We start from the raw sequence: 17,037 nt of genomic DNA, 5'->3' as shown, positions 1-17,037 counted from the left end.
TCTAAATGTTGCCAGGGGCACCATAAGGGTGCTTTTGGCCAGGTTATAAGTGTCCCCTTAATGACACTCCAGTGTCCAGTCTACTCTAAACAGACCGAGCAGAGCATAACCGACAAGTTTAGTCACATAAGGTGGTCCCACAGATAAAGGACAAATTGCTATGATTTTCACTTGTTCTTAAGTTTTGCATAGTAATGTTCTTTTCCTTAAATGTTGTGAGCATTGGGGGTTAAGATGGCTAAGCCCCAAAATATCATTAATCAGGTCGCGGGCATTTGGGATAATTAATCTTCTGCCATACAACAGAGATGAAAGTGAAAATTATTCAGTGAAAGCAATAGATTTTTAGCCTGACTTTTCATAGGCTTGAGCTGGTTGACTGAGGGGTTCGTTTTGAAGGAAGAGACTCAGGAACTTACGTGAAATGCTGCAGATTATGACAGCTTGTGCCTGCACAGCTCAGGGAGATGGAGATTGAGTTGATAACACTGTTGTTCCCTGGCCAGGAACCATCAACCCTTCTTGACTGCTGGCTCTAATGTTTTATTATTGTTAATGTTGGCTCCTGGTCTCTCATTATTATATATTGGACCTGTATTTACCTTCTCTGGGTTACATCATATACGACAGCAAGAGATTGTTTGTATTGATTACATAATGTGTCAATAGAGCCAATGGTTGAATTGGAAACAGGGATGCCGAAATTGGTGGGGCAGGGCTGTGAGTGGGCTGAGGATTGCGCCAGCGTGTAGGTTAGGGCCAGCGTCTGGATGAAATACTCCAGCTTTCCAGGTCGTCTGCAGGACCCGTTGACACCGCCCCCTGCTGGTTCCTGTTTCCTATTCTTGAGAACTGGGTTTGACCTGCTTTGTCATTTACCTACCGATTCCTGAGTTGCATCTCTAAAATGGGGGAAATAGCACCAGGTTGGCATTGCTGTCATGAGAGCCATGGACATAGCCTGACAGTTGAACACGTGACTGAAGGCAGGCAGGCCGCATTGTGAATCCCACACCTGCTGTTCGTTAGTGGGGCCGGCCTAGGCAAGGTCCTCGTGGCCTCTCTGACCTTCCTCCAGTGTGAAAGAGGATAATCATGCTATTCACAGAACGAATGCTCAGTATGTGGAAGTGCTGAAGACATGTGGCTGTTGCTATCATCACGTGTGATGTGTGATGGAGTAGGATTTTATTTGTTCTCTTCTTCCTTCCATCCCCCTTTCGCATGTCCTGAACTCCTACTCCTCCTTCACAGGCCGATACATGAATCACCTCCTTGGAGAAACCCTCCCTGATTGCCCTGTGTTCCAGCATCCTGCACTCCCCTGATTACTAATGCATTAATTACCTACCTACCTGTCTGTATGTCTTTCCTACCCATGGGGAAGCCTCTTAAAGCAGCACTTCCATCCTGTGACTCATTCTTATTTGTATGTTCCAGAGCCCAGCTCAGTGCTTGATACATAGGAGTGTTTTTAGTGTTTGTGAGTGAATAGTGGACGAGTGAATAAATGAATGAATGGAGTGAAGGACTGAACCACTGGTGAGAGGAAGCCTGGGTCGTAAGGCAGTGAGGGGCTGCACCAGTGCTGGAGGAGTTGAGAGCGTAAGTCGTAGAGCACAGGGTCTTCACCTGGGGAATGAGTCTCTGAACCATCCAAAAGCTTGCACACGTCCCTGTGTCTTTGCACGCTTGGGGCAAGGGGTGGGGGTCCATGGCTGTCGTCACATTCTCAGAAGTGTCCGTGGCCCCCAGATGTTAACGAGTTGCTGATCCAAACAGATGAGATGGACAGGCCCCACTGGGAGGAAGGGACCAAGTGACGGGAGGAAAGGATGCCACAAAGGAGGAAAACCAGAACTGCAGGGGACATTGGGTCCTTCAGGGACCTCAGACAGGGGGTGGCCCCAGGATAGGAGCTCCTGTAGTCTGTGAAAGGGTTGCTGGTCCCTTCTAAGCCACTCTTGTCTGAGGAAACCCGGGGAAGGTCCTGTTTCTTTCACTGTCTTGATTCTTACACAGAATCCGTGGGCTGAAAGGGCTTCTCAGGTTCCCTGCCACCTGCCTCCAGGCAGACACTGGGTCTGCCGCCACTCCCTTCTCTGTCCTACTCTATCCTGTCCTTGGCTGTGAAAACGTCATTTTCATTAAGAACAGTATTTTTCAAAAATGTGGGTGTTGGCCCATTGGTGAATTATGACGTGAGTTTGGAGGGTCATGACCAGTTTTTAAAAAAAGGAAATAGAGTGAGAGAGAAAGTATGGAGCGCAGCATGTGTCAGAGAATGATTTTGTGGAGCTTCCTGTTTCAGCTCAGTGTCCACGAGGTTGTGGTATCATGTATTTCTTTCTGTGGGCTGTGGTCCAGCTGTAAAGCACTGATGGCAGGCATCACTGTGGGCGCTCGGTAGATGCTTGCTGAAGGACCCGGCCCGTGAGGGGACAGTGGTGAGAGCTGAGGCGGCACGACAGGCTGCGTTAGGAGTTCACTGCTCCCTCTGCCCTGCAAAGCCCTTGCTCCCGGAGAGATATTAGGGACCTGCCGCTTAGCCTGCCGTGTCACCCCCCATGTCACCCCTTCTGATTCTTTCCTCTTCTTTCCCGAGCAGGTTGTATACGTCACTGCAACGTTCCCCTATGTCATGCTTCTGATCCTCCTGATCCGAGGGGTCACGTTGCCTGGGGCCTCTGAAGGCGTCAAGTTCTACCTGTATCCCGACCTCTCCCGGCTCTCTGACCCGCAGGTAAGGGTTGCTCGCTCGGTGCACGGTCACTTGCCACTGCTGGGAAGCCTTCTGTGGGCCCCTGGCGCCAGCCACGGAGGCTCCACGGCCAGTTGAACAGTTGGAAGCCTGTGGACCCCTTCTCAGAATGATAATTTTAACGCATAAATTAAATACATAGGAAATTAAATATATTGAAAAACAATCACCAAAACGTTAAAAAGAAAGATTTGTGACACGGTAAAATATGTGCCTGGTTATCAGTACATCGCATGGCAAGACAGAGCAACAGGTGCCGTAATTTCCGCGGTTTCAGGCAGCCGTGAGCATAAGTGACATTTGCTGTTATCTAGACTGCAATGTGGAAGTGTCTGGGATTTCTACTGCGAACAATGCTGTGGTTTGCTGCCTGAATTCATGATTGAAGGAAATGCTGAATTTCATTTAGAGGTTAGTGAAAGTAAAAACATATTTTTTTTCTCTCACCTGAGATCGCAGCTCCCAGCAGCCGTGCGTCTCAGAGAGAGAAGCGGGGTCTCGTTAGTGATTGATTTTCTTTGTGGGGGTAGCTCACAGAGAGAAAGAACTGGTGAAAACCGGCTGTTAGTTGCCTTTGGTAAGACGTTGGCTCTCTGAACAGTGCGTAGTAGTTGTTTATGCCTAAGCTTCTCGAAGTGGGTCCATGGTGGGGTGCCTGGCGTGTGTTAGACAAGAGATGAAAACAGAGCATCTTAGGGGCCCCGAGTTTCCCGACCTCGCTGCTTATTAGAAGCTCCTGGGGAGCCTTTCAAAATCCCGGTTCCCAGAGCACAACACAAACCAATTAAAGTCAAGTCTCTGGGCGTGGGTCCCAGGTATCGGGAGCTTTTAAAGGTCCCCAGGTAATTCCACTGTGTGAAATACTGCACTCAGAGGTATTTGAGCGGGTGAGGAGACACCCATTTTTCTATTAAAACAAATATAGACCATGCAGTAGAGTGTGGAATCCATGTTCAATGGAACATGAGTCTTGCAAGAAATTTCCAGTCTGCCGTCTGTGGCTTCTGCCCCCCCCCATCCCCCACCCATTAGGAGAACTTGCATGGAAATGTTTGTGCAGTGTTAGTTAATGCAACTCAGATGTACCTATTATGGTGCATTCAAGTGGATGGTGGCGTGGCAACATGTGCTCATTTCTGTCTCAGTTTGCTGCGCCGAGAGGGGCCCTGAGGCTCAGGCACCACCAGGACCTGATGGCAGCATCCTGCACTGCAGGCAGAACCCCTGGGAAGAAGGAAATTAGTTCCTGACTGTTAGCCTCACCAATTCCAGCCTCTGGTGGCAAAGGCTGAGTTGAAGAAGCAGTTCTGGAAAATGTGTTTCCAAAATCAGTGGTCTGTGTATTTTTGTTAGGTCCACAAATTCTGCCTTAACCCAGGACAGATTTCCTGTTCTCTCCTCTGCTCATAGACTTCCTTTTCCTGGGTCTCAAGGTAGTCGGTTGAGGTCTTGAGCATCATTCGGTTTACAAAGCTGGCTGAGCACCAGAACGCTTGGGAATGTGTTAAAAGGGCAGATTCCAGTCCCTGCCCCTGGAGGTTCGGTTTCAGGGGGTCTGAGATGGCACCTGGGCATCACTATTGTTAAGAAGTTTCAGAGAGGATTCTGATGATCAGAAAAGTTTGGGAAAGCCCAGTCAGTACTTTCAGCCTTAGATCCCTGCACACTCACACACACACATACACACACACCCAGAGCAGAGGTGAGGCCAGGCAGTTCACCATTCAGACCGTCTGTGCCCTAATCATGCCGGATCCTACCATCTCGTTCCTTTTAGGCCTTGCTCCCAGGCCAGCACTGTCTGCAAGACTGTTGTATGGGGTGGCCACTTGGAGTCATGGAAAAGACACCGGGGTGGGAGTCAGGATGTGGGTTCTCCCTCTGGTTCTGCCACTCATTCTGAGTGACCTTGGACAAGTTTCTTCTCTTTCCCCCTCTGGGCCTCAGTTTCCCCACAGATGACGTGATGGAGTTGAATTCCATCAATGGTTTTCAAGGTGGGTTCAGGGAACCCTAAGTTTTCCGTGAGCGTGGGTTGGCAAACCACAGCCTGCAAGCCAGAGACAGCCCTCTGCCTGTTTTTTAAATACTCTTATTGGAGCAGAACCACGTCGTTATTATTTTTTGTACATATTGTCTGTGGCTGCTCAAAGGCGTAACTCAAAGGCAGAGTTGAGTAGTTGAGACAGAAACTGTATGGCCCCTGTGTCGAAGATCTCAAGACCCCCCCACACCTTCGGTGGTTTGCTAGAAGGGCTCACAGGACTCGGAAGCAGTTACACTCTTGGATGTAGTTTATTTCCATCATGAGTGTGAGAAAAAGACACATGAGGTGGAGTCTGGAGGAACCCACACGCAGGCTTCCCATGGTCTCCTCTCCTGCTGGGAGAGGCCGCACACAACAGTCTCCATCTTCCAGCACCAAAGTGCAGCAGCCGTGGGCAGTATTTCTGTCCAGAGGAGCCTGCCCGGGACTCAAGAGGTTTTTAACGGGGCATTTTGTTCAGCACACAGGTGCTTGCTGCCTGCGTGATCAGTCATAGTCCTCAGGGTCCCAGACCCTCAGGAGGACAGCAGGCGCTCACCGCAAACCGCATTACTGGTACAAGCCGCGCTGGCGGGCTGGCACAGCAGAGCTCAGTGCCCCAGGACACGGAACAACCATATCACTTAGTGCCATCATCAAAGCCGAGTTCCCAGGCACCGGTCAAAGCTAGCCCTGTGAGCAACACCCGGCCGCACAGTCAGTCTTGCCTGCGCACCTGTGAAACCTAAAATATTTAGTATTTGGCCTTTTCTAGAAAAAGTTTGCCTACTCCTGAGCTGAAGAACCCTCAGACGCCTGGTGGAGGGAGCTGATGGGTTCTGAGCCCTGACTCTGTTCATGTTGCTCTCAGCCTCTGCTGCCACCAGCCTGGTCCAGGCCACCACCATCTCCTACTTGACAACTACAGCAGCCTCCTAATTGGTCTTCCAGAAATGGCTCTTGACCCATCCAGGCCACTCCCCACCCAGCAGCAGAGTGATCTTATAATAATAATAAGTGATAATAAAAATAACAAAATATAAATCTGATGAGCACCTCTTTGCTTAAATCCCTTCTCTGTTTCCCTGTGGTCTTTGGAATAAGATCCAAACAGTGGGGCCTCCAAGCTCCTCCATGAGCTACCTCCTTGCTGCACCTCCCATCACTCTCCCCCTTTTTCAGTTCATTCCAGATATGGGCCTCATTTCTGCCACAGGACCTTTACACATGCGTTTTTCTGGTAGAAACACTCTCTCTTCCCCCGACCCTCCTTCCCCACTTTGCCTAACATCCACTCATCCTTTAGGACTCAGTTTAAACATCAGTTTGTTAGGCAGCTACCAGCCATGCCCCTCCAGTATTCCATACTTATTTTCCAAAGCACCTATGTTTGCAGTGAAATAGTCATATATAATTTTGTGTATATATGTATTACATGTATGATTTGTTTAATATCCATTCGTTTGCTGCACAGATATTTCCAGAGTTCCTGCTCTGTATCAGAGACCAGTATAGGTGTTGGGATAGAGCAGTGGACAGAACAGGGGTCCCTGCCCCATGGAATTTTTATTCCAGTTGAGGAACAGGCAATAAACAAAATTGAACAGTAAAACATGCATTTCATTAACAAGGACCATGGAGACAAAGTCTGGCAGTGGAGAGAGAGTGCGTGGGGAGAGGGCTGCGATTTCCAGCAGAGCGGCCAGGGAGGCCTTGCCGAGGAGGCAGCCTCGAACCAAGGGCTGCATCTGCCTTGCCCACTACTGTGTCCCCAGTCCCTGGCTAGCTCAGTGCCTAGTACACAGTAGGTGCTCAATAAATGTTTGTTGAATGAATGTAAGAGTCAGAGCTGTTTTGATTTTTGAAGGTTCTGTTGCTTTAGCAAAAGTCTGAAAACCTCCAGGTGACCAGATCTATGAGCTGTAATGTTTTTTGATTTTCTGTCATTGATGGCCAGGAAATGGGTATGTTGTGTATGTGTGTGTCTGTGTCCCCAAAAGCAACAGTGATAGCTGATTGTCTGGGGCAGAGATAAGGATAGTGACCCCAAAGGGAAAGGAAAACAAAACTCCACATAGCTGGTGGTCTTGGAGGCTGGGGTGTGCTGCAGGAAAGGGCCAGCACGGCGAGAAGGGAGGCGGCAGCAGCCCTGAGCTTGCCCTCAGTCCACTCTGGGCTCTGAAAGGCTGGCGGTGGGATGCACAGTCACGCTGAGCCCGCAGAGGGGTCGTGATGGCCCCTCAGACTTTGGAGGCTGGTGCGTCCCACAAGGTCTGTCTCCCTGTGCTGAGGGAAGGCACTTGTGAGCGGGTCAGCAGAGTCGCGGTGCAGAATCGAGTGCTAGAACGTCCCCTCGGCAGATAGAGAGATCCGAGTCGAAGGGCTGAGCTGCTTGCCTGTGGCCACACAGCAGCTTAGCAACCCCGTTAGGACTTGGAGCCCAGGGTTGCTGGTTCTGGGTGGGAGAACTCCTAAATGAAGGAAGGTGAGGTCTTAAGAAGAAAACAGCAGATCCACACGACCCGGTGCCAACCGTTCCCATTTATGAATAGCGCAGACCGTGAAGGAGCAGGAGGCGCTGACTTCACTTCCTGTCCCCTGTTACTGGCAGTGTGGCCTCGTGAAGTCTCCTCTTTCTGGGCCCTAGAATGAGGGTTGCAGGTCGTACTTGCCCGCCCCATCAGATGGCCGTGAGGGTCAAGTATGGTGAACCAGTTGGTGGAGGGATTTTTTTTCTTTTTATAGTGATGTATGTATTTTAATGTACATAAGAGAAAACCCTGGGACATCAACCACATTAAATCGTGACTTCCTAGTTATTGCTAGACTGAGGAGAGGCATATGTACTCACACGCACGCATATCTACTTGTACATGTCGTATCTATAATAAAAAGCAAGGTTAGTTTAAAGGCAGGTATTAAATAAATATCAGAATAAACATGGACATGGAAAAAGTAGCACAGCTGGGAGAGGTTGGCTGATGTTTGGGACACAGCCAGGGCAGGAGAGACGCCCTGGGATGGTGTGGGACTTCAGGTAGCCACAGGGTCGCCTCAGGACAACTGAGGCTCAGCTCTCAAGTCAGAGGAAGTAGGTGAGGAGAGCTGGGCTGGAAACGCGTTATCAGGAGGTCAGTAAAAGGCTCAGTCTTGAGTCTCTCGGTAGTGTTCTCCTTTTGGCACACCCAGCTTTCTTTTTTTTCCCCTGAATAATGATCCTGCCTTAGTTTCTCATTTGTCCCTCAGAATGCCCCAGGAAGGAAAGTTCCCAGAGAGTGTCACTAGGCCTGGGGCTCGGCTGGTCTGGGTGTGAAGAGCGTTGCTTCTTGGGGACGATCCAGAAGTTGCAGTGTTGCGTCCTGCTGTGGCTGTGAGGGACTCAAGGACTAAGGGGTCGATTCTGGAGCTGCTGAAATCGCTCCCGTGGGTGGAGAGATGGGAAGGAGCGGTGACTGGGAAGAGGGGCCCCAGGGAGGTCAGAGGGCTGGTCAGAGGGTGAACTCCAGGACGCGTTCAGACCTCCAGCCTCTGAGCCCCACTGGTCCCCTGGGCTGCTCCACCCAGTCCCTGGGGGGTGGTCTCAGGTGGACTGAAGGCCAGGAGGGGGTGGAATGAGCGCTTGATTGGGAGTTATTACAGTCCTGGACAGTCGTCTGTCACCAGAGTCCAGGAAAGCTCTCCCTTAGTTTATTCCCCTGACGTTTCTTGCATACCTGCGTATGCACTCCAGAGCTCAGTACGTAGGATGAGTAAGACCCCCTTCTCCCTAAGGAGCCCATGGTCAGGTGGAAAACGGCAGTCTCACTCTCTGCACCTGTGTCTCTCCGTTTAAGAAGACGGAAATGGGGTTGGGTGAGATCAGAGCTTCTCATCCTTCCTTTTGGTCTTTTGAGAAGAACATAGCAACTTGTTGTTGACGTTCGTCCTTGTGCCAAAGCTGAGAACAACTCCTGCCTTTTATACGTTGGAGCAGATGTAAAGTGGCTGCATCCGCGCCATCACTTTCACTCTCTAGCCTTTCCAGGGGCTGCCTTGGGTGGGGGCATCAGGGGAGGGCCGATAGCTGATGCTCCAGAACCCAGGAGATGCCTTCTCTCTCCAGCAGCCTGAAGAGCCAGGGGCTCCGGGCGGAGCTGGGGGGTTGCACATTATCATCAGAGCTTTACTTCTCTGCAGACATGTGTGGGGTTCATGAAGTCTGGGGCCGGGGTGGGAGGGCGTGCCTGTGCAGGTCAGCAGGGGGAGGAGAGGAAATGCACACCTCCCCGCCCCCCAGAGGAGGACAGTCCCCAGGTGCCTTCCCCCACATAGGATGCTCTTCTGCCTGCATCCAACCGCGGTGAGGAACTCCGATGCAGCCCTCCGGCTTCTCCGTGACCCAGGATCTCCATTAATCCCAGACCCTTCCCTGCTGCTTACAAGGGGCTCAGACACGCCTGTTTGCTGTGCCATTTACATTTCTAAAGGGACACTGCACGCCTGACTGGTGCAAAGCTCTGAACCCCATCCCCCGGGGCCTTAGACAAGGGGAAATTCCCTTTGAGGGGCCCCCCTGGCCCCTCTGGGCTCGTGTGCAGGGGTTCCGTGTGAAGGTTGATGAAGTGTTGAGCTGGGCAGGCCGGCGCATTCGTAGCGCTCCCCTCCTCCTGTCTCCCGAGCCGGTGAGGCGAGAGAACTCCAGAAGGATGGGAAGAGAGCCCACCGTGGGGAGCCCAGGAGCTGAGGAGAATCCTGTCCTCACTGGGTACCTGCGAGGTCAAGCGAGAGGGCCAGGAAAGTTGCTGTAAGGTCTAAAGGGCTGTGCGCCCTACTGCTGCCTCTCTGTGAAGGCTTCCTGAGCACCTTGCTTCAAATCGCTCCCCCATGTCCCCCCGCACATCCTGCCCACCTTCCCGCCTTTGGTTTTCCCCGACACTTGCCACCGTCTCAGACACCGTTCATATTGTATGACCGTCCTCCACTCTCTAGAATGTAAGGAATGTAAGCTCCACGAGGGCAGAGATTTGATCTGTTACGTCCCCTGCTGCGTCTCCAGCCCCTGGAGCAGTCAGTGCCTGACGCACAGTGAGCAGTCAGTAAGTAGCTGTTGACTGAGTGAAGGACAGCTTCTGGCAGAGCGTGCGTGACTTCGCATGGCAGTGACGTAGCACGTACTACAGTTGGGGGTGTGCTCTCCAGAGAGAGGGGTCTTTGGTGCAGTGGAATCTGGTGTCAAGGGAAGGAAATTTGAATCACTCTCCTGCCACTGACCAGCTGGGTGGCCTGCAGCCTGTCCCTTTACCTCTCTGGGCTCCGGGTTCTCCCCTGTCCGTTGAGGTAAGAACATCTACTGCACCGGGTAGCTACAAAGCCAGTGTGCGCACGAACACAAAGCCACTTCTAGTTGTCACTTTTGGTGCCCAGCTCAGGGCCTGGTGCGCAGTGGGGCTCCAGGGACACTGGTGTGTTCATCATTTTGCCTCCATGTCGCTGGCTCTGGGCAGGACGAGTCCGGGCCCCACAAGCCTGGAGGGAGGCTTTGAACTCAGAACCGAGCGCCTGTATTGTGGGTCCGGTAAATTAAGTTTCTCTCATCGAGAACTTGAAACGACACAGCAGCTCGCCTTCTTTGTCTCCTGCCGATTTGCATTCCGTGGTCTGTTAGAACTTTCTAAACATCTATTTGTCTTCCCTGTTAGCCCTGTGTTCTCTCTCGAGTGTGAAGTGCTTCCACTCCATTTTTTTCCCCTCAAATTTTATTTTCTGTCTTTTCAGACTTTGGGGAGGGAGGGGCTCTTGCAGGAAATCACATTTTCCCTGCCCCAGATTCCTGCCACTCTCGCTCTGCATTGTGTTTCGAGTGTGTGTTTTCAGGGCAAGAACAGGAAGGCCTGTCACGGATCCAAATCGTGGGGTCTGCTTTCCCAGGGCATGCCTGAGTTCCCCAAGTCAGCGTCCTCTAGGGAGGGAGCTGGAGCCTGTGCCTAAGGAGCTCAGATCCTGAGGATGGGGTCAAAGGATGCCCAAACGTGAGAGCACCAAATGCCCCCCACTTTCCCCTCCGCAGGAGGACGAATCAGGGAAAACAAGACCCTGGTTTAAAACCCTTACCGGATGAATCTCATGGATGGGATCGTGGAATTGCTGCCACCTGGTGGCAGTGTACTCTGATTCCAGGCAAGGACCCAGGGAAAAATGGGCCTCTTGGCTGTTGGACTTCCAAACCAAAATTTACAAAATTGACATTGACTTAGAGACATTGGATATGCTTTTGAAAATATTGCAAACTTCACTGATGTGGAGGCTGCGCCCTGGAACTGAGAATCCCCCAAGGTTACCGTTTAGTGTGTTGGATTCTGGATTAGGGTCACTGTTCCACCAGCATCGGTGTTTTCTCACTCAGGACCAGACACCAGGGGTGCAGAGTCAGATCACACATGGTTCTCGTCTTCGAGGAGATGACAGTCTCTTGCGAGAGACACATGCTTGAGTCAGTGATTGCAGAGTGAAGGCAGTGCTGGGGCTCAAATTCACCCGAGGCTGGCGTGCTCCTTCCAGTCATCAGGGAAACTCCTCAAGAATTAGAGACACGTTACTGATCTTAGATCATGCCCACCTGAAGAAAGGTGGTGACTGTTTCTTCTTTTCTTGAGACTCTGTGCATCACTGGGGTGCCTCAAACTCTCCCAGCCGCAGGTTTACTCAAGGTGAAGTTTTCTGATCTTAGGTCTTGGATGTTTTAGCAGCCCCTTTATTAATCTTCAGTCTCGGGGGTTGAATAGCTGCTCGGGTACCACTAAGAGTAGTGATGCTAGTTATCATTTCCTGGCGGCTGACTCCATGCCAGATGCCATGCTTTACAAACCTGTTATTTAATATATGCGATTCACTCAATTAACAAATAGCTATTAAAAATGGCTATGTTCTAGACCTAGGAGCTAAGTGCTATATATAAGTACCTTAAATTCTCATGACCTATAAGATAGGTCCTTAAGATCCTATGGCTGTGAGAAAGGTCCTATCTTATAGGTCATGCGAATTTAAAACCTGTGTCCTAAGGTTTTAGAGATGAAGGGACTGGGGCTCCGAGAGCTTAAAGTGCTTGCCCCGTCCTTGCACACTAGCAGTGAACCCAGGTGAGTCTGCCTTGGCCGTGGAAAGGATGCCATGTTGACGCTCTCTGTTGTCTCTGATTTTTCTGGCCTCGCTCTGGCTCTGCCCTGCCCTAGTTTGGCAGTCCTGGGCTCTGGAGTCTTTGAGCATCTCAGACCTTCGTGACTGCTTTTCAAGAATCCTAGACTCTCAGCACCAGATAGGTTTAGTCCCCACCCCGTGCAGGAAACCCCTCTGGAGTGACCTGGTCAGCCCGCGATTGGCCCCTCCTGTGACAGGGAAGACCCTCAGCTCCACCTTGGGACAACTCTGTACTCACCTGGTTCCCGAGGTTGAGATATTCATTCCTTCTTTCATCTGAGTATTCTTTCTCGACTCCTCTGCTCTCTTTTGTCAGAGCCCCACTCTGAGAGTCTCTACCAGGGTGGAACGTACTAATTTAAGTGCAGCCTAAACAACTGAGGCACAGCCGGCCTCCTCTGGACTGAAGATGGCCTCTGGGGTGGGCGCCCTCCCGTTTGCTCCAGTGCTCCAGTCCTCACCAGCAGACTGAGGGAGCTCTGGAAGAGGAATCTTGGATCACACAGCGGCGTGTTCTTGTTCTTTGAGTGTGTTTTCCTTTAATTCTTTGAAGAGATTTATAATGATTAAAGTCTTTGCTAAATCTAGCATCCATTTTTTAGAGTATGGATTGTATTTTCCCGTCTCTTTTCATGTCTGGTAGTTTTTGATTGAATATCATTGACACTGTGTTGTAGATGCACTGGATTCTGTTATCTTCCTCTGAAGAGTGGTGGTTTTTATTTTAATAGGGAGTTCAGTTACTGGCTGATCGGTCACCTTAAATTTATGTTGGTTCAACTTTATGTTTTCTTAGTGCGAGTCTGTGGGCATCTCAAGCTGTTTCCCAAGGCCTCTCACGGAATAGGGCTATAATAGGATTCCAAGTGCTTCCCAGGAGACATTTGGCAATGTCTGGAAACAGTTTTGATTGTCACAATGGGGGGCTACTGGCATCTAGGGAGTAGAGGCCAGGGATGCTGCTAAACGTCCTACCGTGCACAGGACAACCCCCACAGCAAAGAATTATGGGGCCCAAAATATCCATGGTGCCACAGTAGAGAAAGCCTGTCTTAGGATGTGATTCTTGCTCCTAAAGGGAGGTCTTTCTGCGTCTCAGCCAGGCTTGGTGTTGACCTGATCTGTCCACTGTGGCACGGTGGGAGCCCCAGGCCCCTAGCACTGCTCTTTGCGCAGCATTGCACAACCTCTAGTGTCTCTGTTGTACTCTCAAGCCCGTAGCGGTGCTATCTGGAAAACCCGGATATTTACAGCCCAGCCAACAGCCACAGCCTCATGGGGACCTCCACATGGACATCTGGGGCCCCCGCTCTGCACAGCCTCCCCTTTCTGGTACCCCGCACTGTGGATTCCAGCTACTTCAGCTGCCCTACACTCTGGCCCTCCCTCCGCTGCTTGGTGAGGCTGTGTGTTCTGCTCAGAGGCCAGCTCTTGTCCCCGGGCGGAGGGCTGGGCAAACTCCCGCGGGGGTTCCCACCTCTCAGGGATAGTGGTCTTGCCCTGCGTGTTCTCTACTGCCTGAAAAGGTTGCCTCTTGTATTTTGTCTGCTTTGATCTTTGTTTTGCAGAAGGGCCATCCCTTTACCAGCCACTCAGTCATGACCAGAAGCCAGGAGACTGACTCCCCTGCTTACAACGCCCTAGCAACTTCCCCTTGCGCTAGGATTAAAATCCAGGCTGCTCACCGTGGCTGAGGCTGAGGAGCCCTCCGTGGCCTGGTCCCATCCCCACACAGCCCTGGGCACCGCAGGCTCCTTCCTACCAGGGGCCCCGTCTGTCTGGACCACTGTTCCCTCAGGTATTCCCGTGGCCGGCTCCCTCTCAGCCTGCAGGTCTCGGCTCCAAAGTCAGGCTGTCTCTGACCAGCCGAGCTCAAGCATCCTCACTAAGTCCAGCGACTTTAAGCAAGCCCCTGTTTGATTTTATTCACGGGGCTGACGGCAGTCTGAAGCCGTCTCACGTGTTCACTTGTTGATGTGCTCACTGTTAGTCTCCCCCAGTTAGAATGTCAGCTCCATGGAAGCAAAGGACCTGTTTGTGTTGTCCACTGTGGACTCCCTGGCACCTGGCACCTGTTAGGCTCCCATCAATACTGGAGGGGTGGATGGATGGGTGGATGGGGTGGGTAGATACGTAAGTGGGTGGGTGGAGGCAATATGGTGGTTTAGATAAAGGACTGCAAACAGTAAGAAGAGAACAAAATTATTTCCAATTGCACGTCCCAGAGGAGGCTTCATGAAACAGGCAGCCTTTGATTTGACCCTTTGAAGGATTGGGAAGGGAAGGCTATTGGAGATAAGCAAAAACCAGAAAGTCTACATATATGTAGGAAAGGGTGAGTAGTTCAGTGTGGCTGCAGAATAGGTTTTGTGACAGGGCATCATGAGACGGTAGACCCTTTGGTGGGAACCTAGGGTGCCAAGCCCAAAGAGATTAAGACTTCATTCAACGGTCCGTAGGGAGCTCTTGAATGTTTCTGGGCAAGAGATTGACCAGCGTGAATGGGGCTGTAACTTCGGAAGATTACTCAGACAAGAGAGGCTCAGCAGAGTTTTAGAGTCAGACTGAGCTGCATTTGAATACCTGCCTCTCTCTCACCCACTGTGTGACCTTGAGCAGGTGACTCTCCTTCTCTGAGCCTCACTTTCCTCTCTTGTAAGCTTCTAGAGGGCAGGATCCAATCTTTTACTCGACTCCTGCCCCCTCGAAGATGTGGGAAGGTTAGAGGAAACGGCATGTGTAAACTTCTCCAGGTGCATAGAAAGAGCAAGAAAATAGAGTGAGTTTGGAGGTGAAGAGGAGAGAAGTAGAGATGCATATCAATGCCCTTGATTTGAGAGGAGTGGAGCAAGGAAGGCATCTGTCTGCCAAGGATGGTGGAGGCTTTGCAGCATCATAGGGGATACGAGAAACAGTTCTGCAAGAGGTACTACAGAGAAAAGAGACAAAGAGATGTCAGCAAGTATTCGAGACACACCTGCTGTGCCAGCCCTGACTGCGGGGTAGGAGTGCGAGGGATGAAGCAGGCAGTGTTTCTGCCCGTGGGGATTTTCCCGGCTCCTAGAGGTGGGGGCTTTCACTGGCAGTGGCCACAGGAGGAGCTGGGAGAGCCGAGGTGAGCGACGACTCCAGCTGTACCAGCACAGGGGAGGGATGACTGCGAGCCTGTCTCCAGGAATTCTTAGGGCGTTTTTCTAGAATTCCAGCATTATGTTTGTGCATCCAGCAAGGATAGTTGAGCTCCTACTGTATGCCAGGCATTGTGCTAGGTCTTGAAATGTACAAGGTATCCACTCTTGCCAGACATTTGCTCGGCTCTGTAGGAGTGGGGCGGGGTGGGGGATGGTGATGTGCCCTAGGACAGGAGTTTTTAATTGGGGGAGGGCCTTTGGCCCCCTCCCCAAAGTTGGACATAAAATTTTGTGCATTAGGCATGTTTTTTTTAAATTAATAAACTTGTGTGTGTGTGTGAGGAAGATTGTCGCTGAGCTAACATCTGTGCCAGTCTCCCTCCATTTTATGTGGGACGCTGCCACAGCATGTCTTGATGAGTGGTGCCAGGTCCACGCCTGGGATCCAAACCTGTGAACCCCAGGCTGCTTCAGTGGAGTGTGCAGAATTAATCACTATGCCACCAGGCCGGCCCCTAATTAATAACCTTTTTAAAAGCAGTTTTAGCTTTACAGAAAAATTAATCAGAAAAGAGAGAGAGTCCCCATATAGCTCCTCACCGTGCCCCCCAGTTTCCCCTGTTACTAACATCTTACCTTAGTGCGGTACATTTGTTACAATTGATGTGGCAGTATTGATACATTATTATTAACTAAATAAGTCCGTAGTTCACATTAAGGTTCACTCTGTGTGTTGTGTGTTCTGTGGGTTTTGACGAATGCATAATGTTATGTTTCCACCGTTACAGTATCCTACAGAATAGTTTCACTGCCTTAAAGATCCCCGTGCTCCACCTGTTCAGCCCTCCCTCCTCCCCAACCCCTTGGCAACTTCTGATCTTTTTCCTGTCTCCACAGATTTGCCTTTTCCAGAATGTCATACGTTATGTAGTCTTTTCAGATTGGCTTCTTTCACTTAGTAACATGCGTTTAAGCTTCCTGCCTGTCTTTTGGGGGCTTGCTAGCTCTTCGTTTTTATCACGGAATAACCTTCATTGTCTGGATGTACAGCTTGTTTATCCTTTCAGTCGTTGGTGGACATCTTGGGTACTTCCAAATTTGGCCATTGTGAATAAAGCTGCTATAGACATTTGGGTGCAGGTATTTCATTAAGCATATTTTCCTTAAAAAGAGTGCATCCACTCCCAATAGTCGAGATCCCTGTTCTTGAGCTTTCAGCCAAAGCTCCTGCAGGTACCATGTTGGGGTTACCATCAGACTGATTGGATTTAAGTCGTGGCTCATTGCCTACTGTGTAACCTCGAGCAAATTACTTAGCCTCTCTGTGCCTTGATGTCCTCATCTCTAAAGGAGTTGTTATGAGGATTACATAAGATAATGCTCGTTCATCATGTGCCTAGCATTGCGTCCAGCACACAGTAAATGCTCAGTCAATGTTAGCTATTTTCTTTAAGACATGCGTATGCCTTTAATTTTATTTTCTTGACCAAAACTTCAGGCATTTTTGTGATGCTGCGTAGCGTAAACCGATTTAACCCATCCTGTTCCTCAGAGGGTGCTTTTAAAAGCCTATGGAGAACTGAAACAGCAAAAAGAGAAGATCCGGAGATTAATGGGAGCTATTGCTATGCTAGCTGTCACTGTGCCTATGGACAGAGCCAACTGACTTTCAAGACAGCTGTCCAAAACCTTACAACTCAAAGCATGGCCCCCACACCAGCAGCAGCTGCCTTATTTGGGAGCTTGTTAGAAATGCAGACTCTCAGGCCTCACCCCAAACCTGCTCCATCAGAGTCTGATTTCAGCAGCATCCTCTGCTGGTTTGCATAACCTGGAAGTTTGAGGAACGCTGGTCTGAGAGCATTCGGGGCAGCCCGAGGCCTGTCAGACACCAGTGAGGGCTGTGGTCAGAGGAGGCAGGGGTGCTGGGGCTGAGTGAGGTGAGC

The 17,037-nt window shown here is 50.6% G+C and overlaps 1 protein-coding gene across 1 annotated transcript in view; it reads left to right on the top strand.

The window, feature by feature from the left end:
* Positions 1 to 17,037, top strand: part of SLC6A11 (solute carrier family 6 member 11) — a 122,120-nt gene that overhangs the window by 55,653 nt on the left and 49,430 nt on the right. Inside the window, exon 6 of the mRNA XM_044754813.2 lies at positions 2,609 to 2,743. Within this exon, the coding sequence (XP_044610748.1) occupies positions 2,609 to 2,743 (135 nt within the window). The remainder of the gene's footprint in view (positions 1 to 2,608; positions 2,744 to 17,037) is intronic.

The sequence above is a fragment of the Equus asinus genome, chromosome 21, assembly GCF_041296235.1.
Source record: "Equus asinus isolate D_3611 breed Donkey chromosome 21, EquAss-T2T_v2, whole genome shotgun sequence".
Classification (NCBI taxonomy): domain Eukaryota; kingdom Metazoa; phylum Chordata; class Mammalia; order Perissodactyla; family Equidae; genus Equus; species Equus asinus.
Note: the sequence above shows the minus strand (reverse complement) of the source record. Positions and strands in the feature narration are given on the sequence as shown.